At 43.9% G+C, this 21,029-nt stretch overlaps 2 protein-coding genes across 2 annotated transcripts in view; one reads left to right on the top strand and one right to left on the bottom strand.

The window, feature by feature from the left end:
- Positions 1 to 21,029, top strand: part of ATXN1 (ataxin 1) — a 295,425-nt gene that overhangs the window by 231,743 nt on the left and 42,653 nt on the right. The window lies entirely within an intron of this gene.
- The window catches only part of GMPR (guanosine monophosphate reductase), a 40,293-nt gene that overhangs the window by 12,178 nt on the left and 7,086 nt on the right, over positions 1 to 21,029 (bottom strand). Inside the window, exons 4-7 of the mRNA XM_013190288.3 lie at positions 20,533 to 20,706; positions 14,237 to 14,318; positions 11,756 to 11,862; positions 6,142 to 6,184 (exon numbers count right to left, since the gene is read on the bottom strand). Coding sequence (XP_013045742.1) covers positions 6,142 to 6,184; positions 11,756 to 11,862; positions 14,237 to 14,318; positions 20,533 to 20,706 — 406 coding nt within the window. The remainder of the gene's footprint in view (positions 1 to 6,141; positions 6,185 to 11,755; positions 11,863 to 14,236; positions 14,319 to 20,532; positions 20,707 to 21,029) is intronic.

The raw sequence follows: 21,029 nt of genomic DNA, 5'->3' as shown, positions 1-21,029 counted from the left end.
TAGCCAGCCCTGAGCACTTTGGTACAGACAGTCCCCTCCTGTATCGCACGCAGCAAACTGAAGAATTGAAACACAGCAAATTCTACTTCTCTGACACTTTAAATGGAAAGAAGCAGCACCTCCTGTGACATTTTGGCATATCTAGTCTTGCTTGGAAAACTGGCTTTTACTCTTAGGAGCGTGAGGTGACCCATCCATGAAACAAAGTATTTTCCTGCCCAGACCCTCTGCTTCTTTCATGTGTCAGAACAGGCCTCCCCTCTGCTCAGCTTCTTCCCAGAACTGGTAAAAGAACATGGATATAAACCTCCCTTCATAGAAAGCAGATGAGCCTGAACTAACCCCACCCCGTTACGAACACGTCCAAACTCTGGGGAGATCCCAGGCTTGGCAAGTCTGGCATTTAGGATTTGGTCTGATCTCTGCCACTACTCAAACAGTATCACCGGACCTTGAGATCTGGAAAGTGAGATCACTATCAAATCTACACAGCCTCTGCCATCCGTTCAAAAGCTCTGTACACAAACCTGAATTTGGGACTATTTTGGTCTTAGAACACACAACAGCTGTGGAGCGTGCTTTGATTTATAAAGCCAGTTCCCTCCCTCCTCCCCTTCTCCAAAAAGCAGACCTAGCAGCACTGCCTGGGAGCAGGGCACCCAGCTGCTCCACTGACCTCACCTCCCTTTGCCTCGTTGTTGTTAGAAAGGAACGGTAAAGGGATTGTAAAGGGATATTCAAAATGAGGCTTATGCAAAAGTGCTGAGCACATCACAAGCAGTATTTATAGGCAGGCATCCATTCAGGTGTCCTGCCTGAGTTCTCTTGTTGTAGACGGCTACTTTAAAGCCTCGGTTTTGTTCCTGCCTGATAGTACTATTAACTTGCCAAAACCAAAGGGAATGCCCACCCTTTAAGACATTCTCAAGTTATTGGTGGGCAGCTCCTGTTGTTACCTGGCACACTCTTGCTCCACATTCAAAAAAAAATAAGTACTCTGGTAAATCAGGTTGGTGTCTCCTTGAAGGATGGAGGAAAACAACGTGATGAAGAAGGGATAGACTTGGGATCAAGGTTTCAAAGAGGGCTTTTAAACAAGTCAAAGGCCTGCCAAAGGACACCAGACTCTACCTTGCCAATACCATCCCCTGATCCCCATTTCATAGAACCACAGAATGGTTTGGGTTGGAAGAGGCCTCAAAGACCACCCAGTTCCATCCCCCCTGCCATGGGCAGGGACACCTCCCACCAGACCAGGTTGCCCAAGGCCCCATCCAGCCTGGCCTTGAACACCTCCAGGGATGGGGCATCCACAGCTGCTCTGGGCAGCCTGTGCCAGTGCCTCACCACCCTCTGAGTACAGAATTTCCTCCTAATATCTAATCTAAACCTAACCTCTTTTAGTTCAAAGCCATTACCCCTTGTCCTATCACTACCCTCCCTGACAAAGAGTCCCTCCCCAGCTTTCCTGTAGGCCCCCTTTAGCTACTGGAAGATTGTTATAAGGTCTCCCTGGAGTCTTCTCTTCTCCAGGCTGAACAACCCCAACTCCCTCAGCCTGTCTTCATGGCCCTCCTCTGGACTCATTCTAACAGGTCCATGTCCTTCTTGTGCTGGGGGCCCAGAGCTGAACACAGGACTCCAGGTAGGGTCTCATGAGTGCACAATGAACACCTTGCACCTTCCTCGCCCTGCTGGCCACACTTCTTTTGATGCAGCCCAGGATATGGCTGGCTTTCTGGGCTACAAGTGCACCTTGCTGGCTCATGTTGAGCTTCTCATCAAACAATGGTGTTATAGGCTCATCAGCCTATATTTCTAGTTGGGATTGCCCTGACCCAGGTGCAGGACCTTGCACTTGACCTTGTTGCTGCTAGAAGGTCTCCCCAGGGCCTTCTCTTCTCCAGGCTGATCAACCCCAACTGCCTCAAGCCTGTCCCGGTCCCTCTGGATGGCAGCCCTTCCCTCCAGCATGTCAATCACACCATGCAGCTTGGTGTTGTTTGCAAATTTGCTGAGGATGCACTCAATCTCACTGTCCACATTGCCAACAAAGATGTTAAATAATACTGGTCCCAGTACACACCCCTGAGGAACACCACATGTCACCAGTTTCCACTTGGACTTCAAGCCACTGACTGCAACTCTTTGACTGCAACCATCCAGCCAATTCCTTACCCACCAAGTGGTCCATCCATCAAATCCATGTCTCTCTAATTTAGAGACAAGGATAACATGGGGGACAGTGCCAAATGCTTTGCACAAATCCAGGCAGATGATGTCAGTTGCTCTTCCCTTATCCACCAATGCTGCAACCCCATCATAAAAGGCTGCCAAATTTGTCAGGCGCAACTTGCCCTTAGTGACACCCTGTTGGCTGTCACCAGTCACCCCTCTGTTCTCCCTCTGCCTTTGCATAGTTTCCAGGAGGATCTGCTCCATGACCTTGCCAAGCACAGAGGTGAGACTGACTGGCCTGTAGTTTCCCAGGTCTTTTTTTTAAAAACAGAGGTTGTATTTCCCCTTTTCCAGTCACTGTAAACTTCACTGGACTGCCACAACGTCTCAAATATAATGGTTAGTAGCTTAGCAAATTAATAATTTCTATTTCTATCTCTGATTGTGGGTCTCACAGCCTCTACATTATTAGTGCCAAAAAGACAAATGAAATCTACACTTCAGGATCACAGAATTCTGCTTCTTGCCCACCTAAGTATCACCTATTGTTCTTCTTTTGACTGTGTATTTTGGGAGGAAAGCAAACATGTTTGAATTACAGGACTGAAACTCTCCCAACTTAAGTAACTCTTTCAAACTGTAATATAATTCAGCAAGTCCTTCCAAGAAAAGACACATTACTACAAATGCAGGCCAGAGCTCTGCCTGGGGAGGACACCCCCATTGAGCCCTATGCTGTACCTGGGGTGATTTTGCTCATTCACATCTCACAGAGCCTTCTCTTTCATGCCATCAGAGAAGAGGTGTGCTGAAGCCAGCCCAGTCTTGCATCACTCACACAATCCTGCTGGAACTTGATGGAGTCCATCAGGTGTCTTCTGCATGCCTGATAATACAAGTTACTGATAACCAGATTAGCTCTGCACAAATTCACGTGGAATCAGCCTAGATCTGTAGCTTGGCCAGCCCTCAGGCAGATACAGTATAACAGTGCCTGGACTACAGCTGGCCCCGGAAAAAACATTCACCTGTGCTCCAGCTGAGGCACTGAGCCTTTGCAACAGCAGGTGTACAGACACAGCTTTCAAAATCAGGGAAAAAAGCCAGCATGATCTGTCAGGTATATTTTGGAACCAGTTTCTTCCCAGCTGACTTTGCCATCTGATTTTTCCTCCCTTTTCATTCTCTGCTGCTATATCCCTTCTCACCACTGCTGAAAGGAACAGCTATAGTATGTTTAAGATGCTGGCGCAGGATTCAAAAAGCACATTCTGTTCCTGGCTGTGTCACAAAAAGATATGTGACCTCAGGCGACTGAATTTAGCATTTCTGTGCTTTGACTTCCCGCCTTTAAAAATGGAGACAGTAGTGCCTCCCTGGGGCATTCTGAGAAATGCATTCACGTTATCAGCCTTTCCAAGGATACAGCTATGCGAGCCATCCTAGAGGTCAACACAAGGTTCTTTCAAGCTTTCAGAACACCTCTTTTTTCCCTGACCAACCTACATCTTTTCCATTACCATCTCCAATACCCAGATCAGTGTCATCTTCAGTTTCCCAAATCCACAAGTGGTTTCTATGCAGAAATTCTGGAATTCCAGCAGTCTTTCCTGAAGCATCTGTAACTCCATGCATTTTTGTCCCCTAACTTCAGTTTCTCTGCTCCTTGCCTTTTTGGCTTCTACCTTGTTTCCCCTGTCAAAATGCCCAATCTACCTTTGATTCCTGTCACCAGTAGATTGTAGAGCTTCTCAGCATCTTCATGTATTTTCACAACTCTTTGGTTGCACTCAGTCCCCTCCACCCGTCCCCTTTTCTCATGGTCTTGCCTCCCTCAGTCACACCTTAAGCCATTGTTCAATGCTACTCTTCACATCTAGGACTTTCTCACACTTTTCGACGTCCAAATGGCTGCCTTGCCACTGCTTTATAATGAGCACCTCAACGGCCCTTCCATGGACTTTACAATGATCCACCAAGAAGAGATGGCATAATCCGTAAGATGGTTAACCAAAAGCCCTCTTTGGGTCTCTTGTCCATCCTTTACCCAGGCCTCCATCCCCAGATGCTTATTTTGCCATCCACCTTTAATAAAAGCCCACCTGGCTCCAGCTAGTTGGATATCCATAGGGTGGCTGCCTCAGTTACACATAACCAGCTATGGTAAGCCTCGGGGTTATCTCCACCAGTTCCAACCCTGTACCTGTGGCACACAGGTCAGACTGATTTGTCTGGCCTACTGTGAGAGTACAACTACTGCCTGTACAATCTTAAGTTTCTAATGCTCTTCCTCTGCCAGGGAAAATCTGTGGTATCATTCAAACATACCGCTGTGAATCCCAGCACCACCTGGCACACAGCAAGGCCAGAATCTATCCTTAAACGGGTTTCAGGCAAGCCTCTGTTCAGTATAGCCCAAAGAGATAAAAGGGACCCTTCAGACTTGCTATAAACATTACAAAGGAAAACATCTAAAAGACTTTGAAGTTGCTTCCTGTTGTTCTGACTCCTGGGAATGCTCTTGTTGAAGACAGACCTTTTCCAAGGCCAGGTTTCTGTGCAGGCAGCTCGGAATGCAGTGAGAATGCAGTGCTGGTTCACGACGTCCTGGCGACACCAGCACGAACCACGACGAGCTGAGGAGCCAGAGGAAGCCAGACCGAACACAGCCCTCGCTGCAGGCAGCAGGATGTCAGAGTGGGCTGGCCTGAGCTGAAGAGAGGCTGAGTGTTTTTTTCACACAGTCTTGTCAGAGGGTGGATGCTGCTGTTCAGTTATGTCAGAATCGCCCAGCTGAAAGTATCGATCCCTATGTCACATCACCCACTGGGTAACACAAGGGTCCTGTGAAATCCTGTGGCAGAGCCAATTCCTTGTTGGTAGCATCCACTCGTGGGTAGTACTTAAAATCCCCTAGTTACATCTTCCTTGTCATCTGACCTGTCTAAAACCAGGAGCTGTCAGCAAACTTTGTGACAGATTTCAGCTTCAAGACTTCCAGGAGGCTCGATTTTTTTTTCTTGGCAGGTTTGTAATTTCAGTTTAGGCCTGACCCTCCTTCCCATGCTTGCAAAGCTTCTTGCTGAGCAGAATTCTGTATCGTAATGTGCTCTGCCTTGTATCGTACCGCCCTGAAATCTCAATGAAAGACTGTGCTGTCCTACTGTATTCCGGGCACTACCCTGCTATGACATCTCCAGAGGGTCTGATTTTTTGGCAGAGTATCTTTAAGTGTCCTGTCAGCCCAGGATGCATTTATTCCCTTGTTCACATGAAGAGCAGAAACAATGTTATGGCTAAGTGACAATCGTGACATTGACCCCCACACTGATGTAACTTTCATACCCAACAGAAAATACAGATTAAATTCTCTGTTCTATCAGCAAAAGCTGGTGCAATTTACTGAAGCTACTGGCATGAGAGCAAAGACTGTTAATTATTAACTTGGATGTTTTAGACATCTGCTCGGCTCTAAGAGATACAGTATAAATAAAATCTCATCTCTTCAAGTGGATAGCTGATCCCAAGAACATCTCTGGGAATCTGGCCTGCCTTTTTCTTTTGTTCTTCTGTCCAACACACATTCCACCATCTCTTCATTCATCCAGGCTCAGGTCAGGCAGATTTGGCAGTGTTACAATCTGCTTTGAACCCTACTCAGAAGAAATCCTTATCAGTTTTCTTTGTATTCCTGTCCCAGTGGCTGTATCTTATGCACACCTGGCAGATAGTTTCTAAATAGGACTTCGACCACTGTATGCTTTTGCTCTGCAGAATTTGGACTGTCTAGTCCAAAGAGCAAATTCATGTCTGGTGTATTAATTTCACTGCAGTCACCCACAGGGACAAATTTAACCTATTGCTGATTACACACACATTCAGGGTCAAACTGACTCCTGCATCGCTGCTGACTGTGCTGGAGTCACGCAGGGTATAGCTGGTGGCCCTAAACATTGTCCTTACCAAACGCTTTGGCGACATCTCCTGGGCAGCTGCATCCTCCATCCTGCAAAAAGAAAAGAAGAAAGGACCCAGTGAGCATTGGCACTCTGTGACCTCCAGCAGAATGGCCCCTCCTCAGGAACACCATGTCGAGCTGACTGCATCATCGGTACACATCATTTTAGCTGAGTTTTTAGGGAATTCATATTACCCTTTCTACCGCTTTCCTCCTTTAAGCTCATTTACTCTACTTGTGTAGTGTACTGATAATACCACTGGAACAGCAGCAATGCAAATTCCTGATAAACATTTCCTAAATCCCAGAAACTGGAAAACAAAAAAACCCTCTGTTATGATCTGAATCATTCCCTGCCATTTTAACGAAAGGATGTGTGATGCAGAGGTACCACAAACCCCTACCATAAACCACCAGACATTTAAAATAACTTTCTCAGCAGTTTACAATACATTAAAAGGTCACAGTAGGAGGAGTGAGGAAATATACCATCAGATATGTTGGATTTTGATCTGATAATCTTTAAGCAAATTGGGTAATCTAATCTTTGGTAAGTGAAAATTAATCTCTCATCATACTTCTCACTGTTTGGTACGGGTTTGGTAAAGAAACAACAGCACAGCACTTGGAGATCTTTAGTATTTTATAGCTACGTGTTTCAGTTTCAGTGCAGAGCAATGTGGCTGATGAGGGTGTTCTGGTTGAGGGGAGGGAAGTTAGGTATGTGTGATAGGGCTGTAAAAAAAGGAAGGCACACAGAAGAGCTCATGTGCTATGGCTCTTTAGGTTTTTGTAAAGGTCTGAGGATCAGATGAAAGATCCTTCTGCCCTACACAGTCACTGGAACAAGAGAGCTCCTCATTTCTTTGAAGATCAGGGTCCTTTGCAGACTGCTGACAGGCTTCCTGCTTTTGAATCTGCTCCCCAGACTGTATGGTTGCCTCACATTGTTTCACCTCCCTGTTGGCAGAAATACATGCCTGTGTATGACCTGTGGCTGTGCACAGCCAGCACCCCCCACCATCAGCCATTTTAGAGCCAACTTTCATGGGTAGCTGGCAGTGGGACTGAGTGTTAGAACCCCTCTGTGCACAGAAAAGGATTCAGACACAAACTGAGCAGGTGGATCTGAAAATGAGTGGCTTTTCAAAGGGCATCCCACTGGAAACAGTGCCTAATAGAGGTTTAAAGGCTTTTATTTCATTTGCTGATAACCTCTAGCACATTATGCTTTTTGTTGAGCTAGACACTTGCTGTCAGCTCCAGAAATGAGTGCTGGGCTGACAGCTGAATCTCTCTCTCTCCTGTTAAGGGCTCTGCTTGTGCAATTCCCTCCTTCTGACAAGTCTGTCAGAGCCTGGAGGAGGGTGTGAGCATGTGTGTGCATGTGTCAGGGGAGGAACAGCAGAGGTAGAAAGAGGGGTCTAATAATCTTCAAAGAACAGTGTCAGAAATTTGCCTGATTCTTACTGTCTGACTGAGACAGGCAGGCTACAAATGCTCCCTGGTAGATGGGTTTCTGTCTGTTCTTGTTGGGTGGCTCAGTGTCTGACTTTTATAATTAACCCAGTAGTGGCAGTGATGGAGGCTTCATGCTTTCACGAGGATATGGTGTCTCGCTGTGTTACCCTTAATCACCGGCTTCCAAAAACTCACTTAGAATATCACTAAATAACAGAATCTGGGCAGATTAAGAAACTTTACCAAAAGCTCAGGTGTTACCATTTAAGATAAAAGTAACTAATGATGAGATTCTTCATCTGTAACATCTCCACTTTCTTCATAAAAACATTAAATGACAGTGTTCCACAGAAACAGAAACAAAAAAGGGACATACTAAGCAGTTATGCCAGAAGATGCTATGTAATAAAGCTATATGCATTAAAACGCTTGATTACATGTGAAAAATCAAGCGCTCTCTTTAGAAAATAAGAGCATGCTTCCGCTGTATTCAATCTGAGAAGGTTCCCCTTGCAGTTCAGCCAGGTCCAGCAGGGGCCTGGGTCTGGACTCAAAATGACTGTAGGACTGCTGGGCTACAGTCATGGGGCTTGTTGCAAGCTCAGCCTCTACCTCAAATCCCCATGTGAATTCAGGAAAACTGGCATTACTCTAAAGCGGGCCTACTGGAAAGGGTTTCCATGGGACCTATACAGGGCATGCTTCTGAGACAACAGGGTGCTGAGCTGAAGGAGAGGGGAAAAGAGCTTTTCAGTCAACAGAATTATTTTAACATGGCTAAAATTATGTTGTTTTCCCCACTTTTGTTCTCAGAACAGACAGACCATTTTACAACACCAAAATTTACCCTGAGGAAAAATAGAGGATGAAAAAAAAGTATGAACTGGTTGAATATAATATGCAACTATATATAATAAGTTTATAAATGACATGTATGTTTGAAGCAACCTTTATTATAAACAGTATAATTAGCTGTTACTGCAGAAATCAGCAGACAGCTATTTATTATGCAGATGATATATAAAGTAAGTGGTATATACAGCAGTAGAAACAATACATATGCTGCTTTATTCTGAACTACACTTGCTGGGCGTATTTCTGTATGGAAAATGTTCTGCGTGGAAGAAGAGATGGTATGGCAGTAGCTGGGTGAAGAACCCCTTAGTCATCCTTTTCCCTTACTGCTGATGACCCATCATCCAGGCAGGGTGAAGGGGAAATTGGGATCCCTATCAAACGATGGCCAGACGAGAGGGAACACATGCAAGGCTGCTTTCCACTCCCCACATTGCTGGCTTACTGGAATACGTGACTGTCCAGACTCTCTGTCCAGCAGAACAGTTCTCTGACCTACAAGAAACAGAAACTTTATCCCAAGTAGGGCGTTTCTGTAGGAGTTTAATGGCCTGTAACTCACTGCTGCACTTTCTCAAAGCCAATGAATTAGTGAGAACAAAAAATGAGACTACTGGCTCCCAAACAAATAGCACAGGACAGAAACAGTGCCTGTATCTTAGGCAGGGTTTCCTCTCCTTTTTCAGTGAGCCATGAAAGATTCATTCCTGAGGAGAGCTTTGAGTCTTAAAGATAATTTAGCATGAGGAAAGTAACTCGTACGATTTCACTTCCCCCTTCTCTGTGTGACTGTAGGCACTCAGACTACCATGTTTGCCTAAAATTGTCACCTTCTTTGTCAACCTATCAGCTCCAAAAAGCATACATGATCACTTCAGTAGTACAAACATGTTTAAAATCCCAGTTTGTGCTGCCATCCCAGCAGAGCTGATGGAGAATGGGCTTCAAGTGCGCTGTGTTCCTTGCGGTGCTCATACTGTGCTCAGCACTGTGGCTGTCTCATTTTGTGAGCGGGACTTCCCTTCATACCTAACATTAAAGAGGAGCAATTTGATGAAGGTAGTGGACATGACAGAAGGAAATGCAAGAAAGCACCCTTGGGGTGCCCTCTTGGAGACTAACACATACCACACCGTCAGCTATAATCCACATGAGGGACAGCTGGTAGGCTTTGAGCCCTGCACATTGTTCCTGACACTTCAATATTAATATAATAATAAAAAAAAAACACACAACAAGAATAGTTGGACATATTTCCTCCTGCCTAATTGATGTAGATGGCTGTGGTAGTACTCTGCCTGTAGAGGTCTCCTTTGGCTCAGACAGGGTGTGCCCCATCCTGAATCTACATAATGGCAGTAGCAAGACATTTTGAGGGATGCCATGTTCGCTTGTTGCCTCTAGCCCCAGTTACATACTTAATTTGCTCCCATTTGGTGTCTCCCCTCAAGAGGGTAACCTCTCTTTTGTAAAACCCTCGCCAGAGTTGTGGTAATGACCGTGCAGTCCAGCCTTCTTTTCCAATAAGCACACTGATGTCTATCTGCACGCTCCATAATTTAGGCATAATACCCTCAACCCTTGCTCCAGTCTCACTGGCTTGGGTGAAAGAGTTGAGTTCCAGTGGTGTTAGAGACTCCAGTTATGGCTGAAGGTAATTCTCTTGAACCAGAAACTGTAGCAGACAGCTATTTAATTGCCCTCCTATATTCCCCGTGTAATGGTTAGGGAGTTATTAAGTGTGGGCTTACTGAAACCTACATAATTCAAGCAGGTGAGGAACTGATCCATCTGCAATGCAAGAAATGAGAGGAGGAAACACACAGAACCATCCGATTTTTCAACACAGTATAAATAAACACTCCGTATCTTCTTGGAAATCGGGATAATAACATTCTTCTGAGAGCTGCTAGCAGAATATTATTGCAAAACCAGGATGTGTTTCTGAGCACTACTACTAGGACGACACATATAGTTATCCAGCCTTTATAGTAATGAGTCAGTCTTTCATGCTCTATTGCACACATATTCAACCGTCTGCTACAGGCATAAACATTTGTAATACTGCCCAACTCATAAAATCACAGACTGCTTTTCTTTTTTTCTGCAAAACTCATATAGGGGAGTCAGGGTGAGGGGGGAATGTACATGCAGCAACAATAAAGAGAAGAGAGATTTGACTGTACCACATACCTGTTTTCCTGCTCCACTATACCCATACCTTCAAGAACAGAGTCAGGCCCTTTGCCCACCCACAGTCAGTTTGCTCTCTCCTCTCCCCTCCTTCCTCAACAACACACACGCTTCCTCACAAGGGCACCAGTCACAACCTGGTCAAACAAATCCAAGCCTTCCAAGTGATTTCACTTGGCAGTACATCTAAAATTCACCATGTGGTCTCTCCTAGGGCCACAGAGGGAGACTGTTGACCATAAGGGTACCTGCGAGCACAGCACGCTGGCTAGCCCGTGCACCTTCCCCATTACCAGCTGTCTTACAGACAGCCTGCAGAGAGACTCTCTGAGCCTGACACAGTCAGGGGCATGCCTGTGGCTGGGCATGCCAAAGCACAAAGGACTTTTGGGTGCTGTAGGCTGCCGCAGTCAGTCTGAGACCATGCTGACAGATTTACTTTTTCCATGTGAGGCAAGTCTGGTCTTGCTGGTAGGCTGGAAGCTGCCATAAGCAGGCAATGCACCTGTACCCTCTTTCTTCTCTACAGGTTCAATATTTCCCCAGGGCTTTGTGAGAACATCAGTAGCAAATGTGCCAGCTGTGCTCACCCAGACCCACCTCTGAAAAGCTCCTGTTTTTGCAAAAAGAGCTCTGTGAAGTTGCTATCTGAATCCATCCAGCTACCAGGGCATAAATGGGCATGTATCATTTCATCTTGTACTCCCCTCTACTGCCTGCCTGTCACTCAGTCCCACTCTCTGGGGAAAGCCACGTTTACATTTCACTCATTTTTCAGAAGTCTCTCATAGGAAGGAGTACTGTTTGCTTCCATATGAGAACACTATCAAGCTTCTTATTCTGTTCACGTAGCAACACATTCCATTCAGGGAGTAAGCAGCCACTTTCCAAAGGCACAAACAGGAGTGAGGTGCCCAAGTTTTGGTAAACATTACAGTGAGTTGTTTCCTTTACATTTAAACCTCCACTGACTACCTAGGGGCTAGTATAGGGGTCAACGGGAGAGGAGAGTAAGATAGCCTTTAACATGCAGGGTACTGGACTGTTTGATTCTCCTATTCCCCAACAGTTTGCACAGTGGGAATCTGAGAGCAGACGTTATTTACTTACAGAGATGATATGTCCTTTCAAGCCATGTGCTGAGTCTGCACACTCAATAACAGCACTTAGCTGGGGATAGCCCACCCCCGTCTTAATCCGAGTGGTACACACAGAACCTAGACGAGAAAACAAGAGGAAAAAACATAGCCGGTTAGGCTGACAGGAAAGAAACAGCTTGTTTTCTTTGTCTTGTGGAAAAAAATGTGGTTCTATCTATATTATTTTTCCCTTCATGAAGTCTCTATTGCAAATTTTAGTTCCTCGTGGATAAAAGGAACACAGAAAATTCATTTTTGAAACGCTCGCACACCAGTTCATGGGATCTCTAATCAAGGTGACTAACACTACCCCTTCTTCTCCAGGGCCCCAATAACCAGTTTAAGTCTCATCCATAATGTTTCCTGCTGAGGGAATTACTGCATCATGGGAAAGAAAATCTGACCGATGTGCCTAAAGAGAAGGGGGGCACAGGGACCAGAGTCTCAGCTTCAGTGAGGCTCAGCAGCAGCTTTTAATATCTGAGTATTTCTTCCAATAAATATTTCTATTTATCTCTTTTCTACATGTTTTAAAAAATAATTGTCACACAAAATCTGTGCTTTTATCTTCTCTCTGTGTGTGGAGATTTTCCAGAAGCGAGAGAAATCCACCTTTAGCTTAACCTTTAAAGCAGAAATATTTGGTTGATCACAGTAGGTGGGAATAGAAGTAAATCAGCACACAGCATTTAAAAAACCAAGATAAATAATAATCAGAAAGCTGTATAGTGTAACATTACAGGAAATTCACTAATTATATTTGATTATTACACTACATTATATATACATATATGGTGCATGTATAGATATATAAGAAGGTATATATATAAAAAAATAAAGGCATATATTCCAAAAACCCCACTTCAAGCACAGCTTAACACAATAACATGGCTATAGACCTTTTGGAATTCCTTCTCCACTTTTCTAGTCAAATTAGAAGTCAAAACAAGGACTACTTTTTGGCAGTCCCAGGTCTTATCATTTAGGATATGGGCCATAAAGGTCTGCATGATAACAAGAAAACAGATTCTAAACTAAATGCAGTGAAATCTCTTCACCGAACTGATATCCAGGTACACTTAAACAATCAGTAAAGTAAAAGTTTCCAATGATCTTTCAAAGAACTGGCAAGGTGTAAACACAGACATATTTCTGCAAAGTAGGATGAAAATTAATTTTAAGATAATCTCCACAGAGTAAGTATGTACTTATATCCCTAATACCTTAAAATAAATAATTACCATACTCCAAAAGGTGGACTGTTATCTGGGAGAGAGTCTCAAGAGCTGATCTTCTGTGAGGAACACCTGCTACCTGTATTTTTGGTTGGTCAATGTGTAAAGATCTGTTCTGGCAGGTCTCCAGGGAGGACTACACAACATTTACTCCTGTTTCTACTGTAAGGCTATAAACTCTATTTTTTCTTTTATATCTGAACTTTCCTGTGACAATTGCACCACAACATCTCTGTTGCTTACTCTTCAGCTATTCTGCAGTAGTTATTGCTGTTTGCTGTCTTCCTAGGCGCAACTGCAACCTTCATGACATCATTTGCTGTGCTCAATTTATCCATTCATGGTCCATAACCATTTGCCAATGTAGAGGAAACAATTCATCTCCACTGCACTGGCTGATCACAGCTATACTGTCAGTGGTACGCGCCAGCCAGTTTAAATCTAGCCCCAGCTGCAGCCCATGAAGAAAATGGCAAGAGAAAAGAGCACATGAACAAATACACAAGGGGAGGAAAGAAGAAAATGAAAGACAATATAGCACTACATACCAGAGATCGGTATTAGCAAAGGGATGGCAGGAAAAAGACTGAAGTTTATGGTCCTCTCATTTATCCATAGGAATATTACAGTGATAGACAACATTAATAGATAGTGACTGAATATCATTAATGAGTATCACAGCTCCTAGGCAATATTAACAGGTAGAGGCAATGTTATCCATACTTCACACTTACTTAATGCCTTTTCATCCTTGAAGACATTGACAATATGTGCAACCTCTGCTTACAGCACAAATCAAAAAGCTATTTAGAAACCTATCTTTCCTTGGTAGAAGCGGGTAACTCTGAACACAGTATCCTTTGAGCTTTAGCTGGGATGACTCATTCTTTTTTCAACAGGTTGGAAAAAGTGTTCCTAAACACAATACATATTACCACTGATTATGTCAGCACCTTAGGCAACTCAGTGCTTCCAACAATAGGTATAATTTCCAGAAAATGTAATATCTAACACATTGTAGTACATAACATTATCATCCTGCCCATGCATTTCTTAAATCAACTACGGGCAAGGGTATTGTTACTTTATTAACCTGAGGGGGTCTAGGAATACTAATGGACAAGCAAGCAGCTGCAGCACTTTACACGGGTTCCATCTGGGCAATTCCTCCATGAACGTTACCATAAATCACCCTTTTTTGACTGGATTTGACTTACCTGGTCCAATACCCACTTTAATAATATCTGCTCCAGAAAGAATTAGTTCTTCTACCATCTCTCCTGTCACCACATTGCCTGCCTAGACAGAAGGAACAATATCACACATATGGGAGATTTTAAGACTAGTGCAGTAAAGACTAATTGTGGTACTGTAAACTGTTATCCAGATCTTTTACTAGTTGAGCTATATAGCCAGGAAGAATATAGTTCACCATATTGTTCACTGTGCATGCTGCTGACATTAAACAGATCATACGTTCTGGAGGCAAATTAATTTCATGATTGGTCCAGTAAGCCTCAATTGTAACGGATGTTTGAAAACCATCTGCTTTGGATTTCAGCTCTGTAGCATGTCTTTGTCTGTCCTGTCTACAGCATGTTCCTAACTAGCAAAAACTGTACAAAATAAACCTACATGAAACACGTGTCCAGTTGCTCATATCACCCATTTAAAGCCTGTATTCAGATGGCAATTCATTTGTAGAGATCAGAATTTAGGATCTAGAGATGCTCAGAAAACATTTCAGAAAAATAAAAAAGATATATTACAATACTTCAGGACTTAGCAAGTGTTTGTAACAGCACTAATATGCAGAGCAGGAGGCAAATCCTAAAATCCTTACTTAATATTTGCGTAGTTTTTACTGAAACAAAACACCTGCTGAAGTCAACAGGAGCTACCCAGGGAATGTTGGTCAATGCCTATGCTCCACTTACTGATTTTTGGCTTCTAATTCACCATTTATTTATTTTTAATGAATTTTACTCCCCCCTTTCATTAACCTGAAACAGCTGGCAATCCACCACCTGAGGCACTTAAAAAAACAATGGTACTTTTAGGCAGCAATTTGTGGTGTATGACACAGGACCACTTAACTTTTCTCCAAACTGCATGATATTGATTTGAAAAAAAAAAAAGAAAGAATAAAAGAGAGCTGTCGGGAAATAAAGAATGTGTAATAGGTACAGCATTTCCAGCTAAGTGCTGCTTCCTTTCTGCTCGGTGGCAATTTGTTATACTAAGTGTTGCACATGCCAAGGTGGGGTGACAAGAGAGCATGCCACTTACATTAGAGAGGCAGGTTACACTGGGAAGGCAGGTGACTACCTGAGCAGTAAAACATGCAGCACACTGTGACTTGGTGAAATATTGGAGTACATGCAACAGATTAATAAGCACGAGCAAACAGGGGCTTCAAGAGATTTAGAATCAAATATATATTTAAGTTAAACAGCAGTGTCTTCTTATTAGCAGAGCACAGCGGGTTGTCAAACTGTCTCTTCAGAAATGCTAACCAGACGTTTAATGTTAAGTTACTGCTAGAGAATGTTGTAACTGCATATGTTGATTCAAAATGCTCATCCTAGCAGGGAAAAAGCACTTATGTCCCCATTACACATTTTTTTCCTGGAATGCATATGCACACACCAGTGGTTTCAGTCTTTTTGAATCTGCAGATCCTTAACAAACTTTCAGGGAAGATGTGGAGCTCTACATAGCAAGCTTCAAGCTGCTGATGACAGGCTTCCTGCTCTTAGATACCTTTTCCAGACCTCGGAGAGGACAAAAAACACTGCCAGAGAGATACAGCTATCTGCATGTGAAAGGACCCTAATATCACAGCTGAAGAGCAGAGAAAGCTGTTTTCTCACATCCAGATGAACTCTGCTTCCGATGAAACCAATAGTTGTTTTACCACTGAGGCCAGCATGACAGCTGAGTAGAGGCAAAACAGCTTTTGAAAGGCTGACCAGCAACGTAAAGCCACACTACTCAAAATGAAAAAAAAAAAAACCAAAAAACTGAGAAGGTGAATATAAAAAGGTTGAGACTAAAGAGATGAAACCTCCTTAAAATTAAACAATAAAAAGTAAAGTAATTGGAACATGTACAAAGAAGTCGCTATGGACAATGTTTTTTGTAGTCTATTTGGGGAAACAGTCAAAGAACGTAGTAATTGGTGGATGTATTGTATTAGCAAAAACCACACTCATCTTAATGTACCAATGCATTACTCATCTGCTGCAGAACTGACTTTCTTGAAAGAGATATACCCTAGTAATTACCCTACTGCTAATCTAACTTTGCCACTCCTGGCAGTAAAATAATAGCATCAGTAGCAACTGAAAAGTCCCTGCAGCTCAGGTTAACCAGCATGCTTTCAATGCGGTCAGTTATTAGGAGCAAACTACCCTGGCTGGGGGCCTGGCCTTACACACTCAGGATGACATTCAGCTGTACCATCCTGCAGTGTGATGTTTCAGTGAGCGTCAGCCCGGCTCATTCCAGCACTACCCAGGATGACCAAACTGGGGGTCAATCCCAAGGGAAGTCCTGGCCTCAGAAAAGTCAAAGGGAGTTTCACTACTGATTTTAAAGGGATCAAGATTTCACCTAACAGGATTATAAAGGCTACAGCTTCTCTGACAGAGATATAAAATTAGCGAACACAGTAGGGTAGTGCCTCTGAATTTCAGTCAGGCATTTGATACTGTGCTTCATAAAAGCCTGCTATAAATATCAACTCACACTGACTAAGACAGGAACACTGCTGCACTGATTGAAGGCTGCTGACAAATGGCAATGGATCAAGCTGGGGAGAAGAGACTGTGACAACAGTTCTCAAACTTTCTTCTTGTTTCCTAGAGGGAAAAGCACAGTCTGTGCCTCCACACTATCAGGAACACTGCCAAAGGACACTTCCCACCCACAGAAGCAAGGGGTGCTTTACAGTAAGATGGAGAGATGATGCCCTTTGCTAGGCTGGCCATCAGGTGGGTGTTTGCACTCAGTATTGCTGTGACTGACCCAAGACAGCCTTGGCAGCATCCCTGCCTTTGCCCCGGGATTCCAGCTGGCCCCTACTCTAGGACTCCAGCCCAGGTGAAAACACCACAACTGGACTGACTCTTGCTTGTTGCAGAGAGAAACTGGGAGGCATCTGCATGGCTTCCTCTGACCAAATTCTGCCTCCAATGAGGCCCTGAGAAGTTACTGACTCCAAAGGGAACAAAGGTTTCTGGCCCCTGCTGTTTCTCTCAGCGCCTGCTTTGTGATTCTGCTTGCCTCCCTCACTGGTCCACATCTTGTGAGTGCTTCTCCTTCTGCAAGCGTGCTCCTGCCCCAGCCTTTTCCTTCCTGTTACACTCTCTGCTCCCTTCAGCATGTTTTTTTTTCTGCATAATGAACAGAGAACACTAGAAAATGGAAAAAAAATCAAGATAAATATTTGGCAAAGCTTGCTGGCACAGACATTTTAGCTTGCTAAACAGACCTCCAGTAAAATGGAAGAACCATACCACCAATAATTACATTCATAGATGTGGACTACACTTACGGTAATATAAAGGCTCTGTCCCTCCATCATGAATGTCAACTGAAATTTTGCTTTAGACTTCAGTGTGAGGCACAGCCCAAACACACGATGCTGTGCTACAGCAGAACACTCCACTGAACCATTACTCATCATTCTGAGGACCAGAGCCACATCTGTGGGGCACTCAGGAGACTTGAGTTCTGCTTCTTCCTCCATCTTCAATCTAATGAGTAATTTAAGGCAAGTCATGCTGTCTTTCTGTGCCCCTGTTTGTGTTCCCTATCCTTTGTGTTTCACAGAGGAATTGATCTTTGTAAAACAGTATGAAAGGCAGGAGTGAAAAGAGCTTCTGTTAGAGCCAGGCAGAAGAAAATAAGGTAATGTGATTATAAAAGCAAGTATTTAAAAAAAGGAAAAAACATGCTCTTGAAAAGCTGTTACACAAGACGCATCCTCCATCTACACTGGAGCATTAGCCCCAGAGAGTAGCACGTTAATCACAGTTGCCTTGCACATCACATTTCAGCCTCAGAGCTGAGCCCATTACATGGCCCCTGGGAGCACAAATTCCCTGAGACCCGGGGTTGGGTTACTGTTTTGTACTGCACTGCAGCTGACTGTGGAATGAATGGTCATGCTGAGGAAAGCAAACAAGACAGCCTGCAAGGTCCTGGAGATCACTTTCAGCTATGAGAAAGCTCCTTTATTTTTATACCTTGTATTTAACTGCTAACCCTTTTGTTTGAAAGCCACAACAGCAGAGAGCATACTGCAGGCGTAGCAAAGAGACATCAAAGCAGCCAGAGAACAGGTAGCAGCAGGACACATCTTCCAGAGTGTCATAAAAAAGAGCCTAGATGAGCTCCTGCATTTCAGCCAGGAATAGCTCCAAAAGGCCATTTTGGTGCAGACTGCGAAGCAACCTTGTTTGGAGGTGGGGTAGAGGTGTGTCTGCCTAGCTGAATCTGAGACTTTCAGGGACTGCACGGACTCTGCAGGCCTTGGAAAACAGGTGGTTTTTGAATGCTCCAAGTTTGTTAGCGTGCTTTTAGGAATGGAAATGTATCCCTGTGTAGGAGATGAAAAACAAGAGCCATACTAAGCCATGTTAAAAGAAAGGAGCCACGGCTGGAGAAGGCAACTGAGCAGGTCAGGGCTGTAGATGTGCTCAAGCAGGTGGTGCTGTCAGGGCAAGACTTGAAGTAAGAATAACCTTAAGTCACAGAAGCAGAGAACCTAAGCAGGTAGTTTAACAGATGTGGGAAATGGATGAGATTGGCTTAAGGACTTTGGACTAAAATTTGGGCTTGATAACTGACTTTGGCACTGACAGCTGTGCCTTTGGGGCAATTCACCTTGGTTGAGTTCCCTCAGCCAGCAAAGTCAGCAGTCTGTGGGGAGATGTAGGAGGGGATGACAATTTTCTCTCTACTCTTGACAGGGAAGGGAAGAGGGTTTTTTTGTTTGTGGTGTGTTTGTTTGTTTGTTTTAATAAACTCTGTCGTTTAAGATCCCTTCCTCCCAGAACACTTCAAGCCAAAAACACTGGAGTAGTGACATAACTAGGGACACTACTTCAGACCCAAAGCAAGGAAAACAGCTCCTTCTCTTACTGCTATGAGCATGAAGCAGCCACCTCAAAATGCCCACAACTATCATTGCAAACTTTCAAAAACTCTCCCCAAAGTCATGGGAAATATGGACGTACCAAAAAGGCTCCCATGTCTGCTGGGAGTTGTTGAAGGATGCCAATTTATTAGCCCACATTAACCCAGAAGCCCCCAGGCATTCCAGACCACTTCCATTCTCCAGTGCCACCACTGTTCAGCAGGCCAGAACACTGCCTTCCTCTGACATTGGAGGAAGGAACATAACCTTCCCTGAGCTGCTTGAACATCCGCTTCCCTATTGAACCTACTCAGACTGCGCACTTAGGACCATTTTTACTCCACATTTATTTTGTGTGTGTGAAGTTTTATGGTTGGCATGAAAGAGTAGGGAAGTGTTGCCTAAGCACATGATTTTTTTTGCTGCACTGGTGTGAAGAAAGTTTGGTAGCCTCATAAAGAATCTGCTTCTTATTCTGCTTCAGAATTTCTGCTATTCCATGGAAACAAATTCAGACTCATTCCTTCAAGAGCCCTGGGAAACAAGCAGGAGAAGTAGGGCTCTAGTGCAAGGAGTCCCATGCTGATGCAAACATCCTACTCTCAGTGCAGAAGGGCTACAGGAAGCATGACATTAGCACTCTGAGAAAGGATAGGAACACCACAGAGGGGGCATGAAGAGCTCTGGCAGTGACTATTTTGCTCCCCCATGACCCCATCCACAATTGCACTATGCCCCTGTGATTCTTATCATAAGCAAGGATTAGCCTATGTTTAGCTACCTTCTAGTGATCTAATAGCTGGGAACAGCGATTGGCCTCAATTGACCAGAAATGTTGGCACATTCCCACAGCAAACCTCAGCTTGGAATCACCAGAATAAACCTACGCGCTTTATCATTAGGGGTTGCATCTGGTGTGGGAAGGAGGATGTGAGCAGCAGAAAAATTGGATCCACCCCGCCTGCCATGCCAACATCAGACTGCTGTATCAGAGCACACACTGAGCATTCCCACAGAAATTATCAGCAATGGAAGACTGACAATGCCAACACGTTATCAAACAGCCGTCATTTGGCTCAGTCAACATCTTGCTGAACTGAAAGGGGAGATGAATAGAGCTGCCCTCTGTATTCTCAGAAGGCTATCAGTCCACATGTATTTGTCTGAAAGACAAAAGGTTTGAGCCAGGCTTTTATCTTTATTTATTTATTTATTTTCTTGTTTTATCTCCCCCCCCCTTTATTTTTAAATGAGGACTCAGAAATTGTTAGAGCTACCATAGAGATTCTGATGCCTACCAGCCAAACTCTGGATCCTGTTCCTGGACAGAATTCACACACACACCCTTCACCCTTTTTACACACTTACCATAATGGTGTGATTTGGGAACAAGGCACGGACAGACTTCACAAACTCCACAAAGTGTTCAGAGTAGCCGTTTGCCACATCCAGGCAGATGTATCTGATAGGTGGGATGGCCTCTAGAATACTTGTTAACTTGTCCAAATCAGCTTTGCCGCTACCTGAGCTTGCTGCTACATGCTGGAAATACAGAGGGAGAACAAAGGGGAACATTAAATTGTAAAAACTGGATTAAATACAGACTTTGTATTTCTTCTTCCACATAGTCTTGTGAGGACTTCAAGGGAAACCTGTGCTGGAAACTAGTGAAGGTCTTACTATATAATATGAAATAAATACCTTCCTGGGAATACCAGGAAGGTAACCATTGTTACCTCTGTAACTGTGAAGTAAAATTAGTGTTTTATGAGCTCTTCATTCACAAGCTCCTTATCATAGTCAAATATAATTTACCTGAAATGGATGAAGGTTCTGCTGTTTTCAGATTAACACAAACACAGAAG

The sequence above is a fragment of the Anser cygnoides genome, chromosome 2 (genome assembly GCF_040182565.1).
Source record: "Anser cygnoides isolate HZ-2024a breed goose chromosome 2, Taihu_goose_T2T_genome, whole genome shotgun sequence".
Lineage (NCBI taxonomy): Eukaryota > Metazoa > Chordata > Aves > Anseriformes > Anatidae > Anser > Anser cygnoides.
This window is presented reverse-complemented; position numbering and strand designations above follow the sequence as displayed.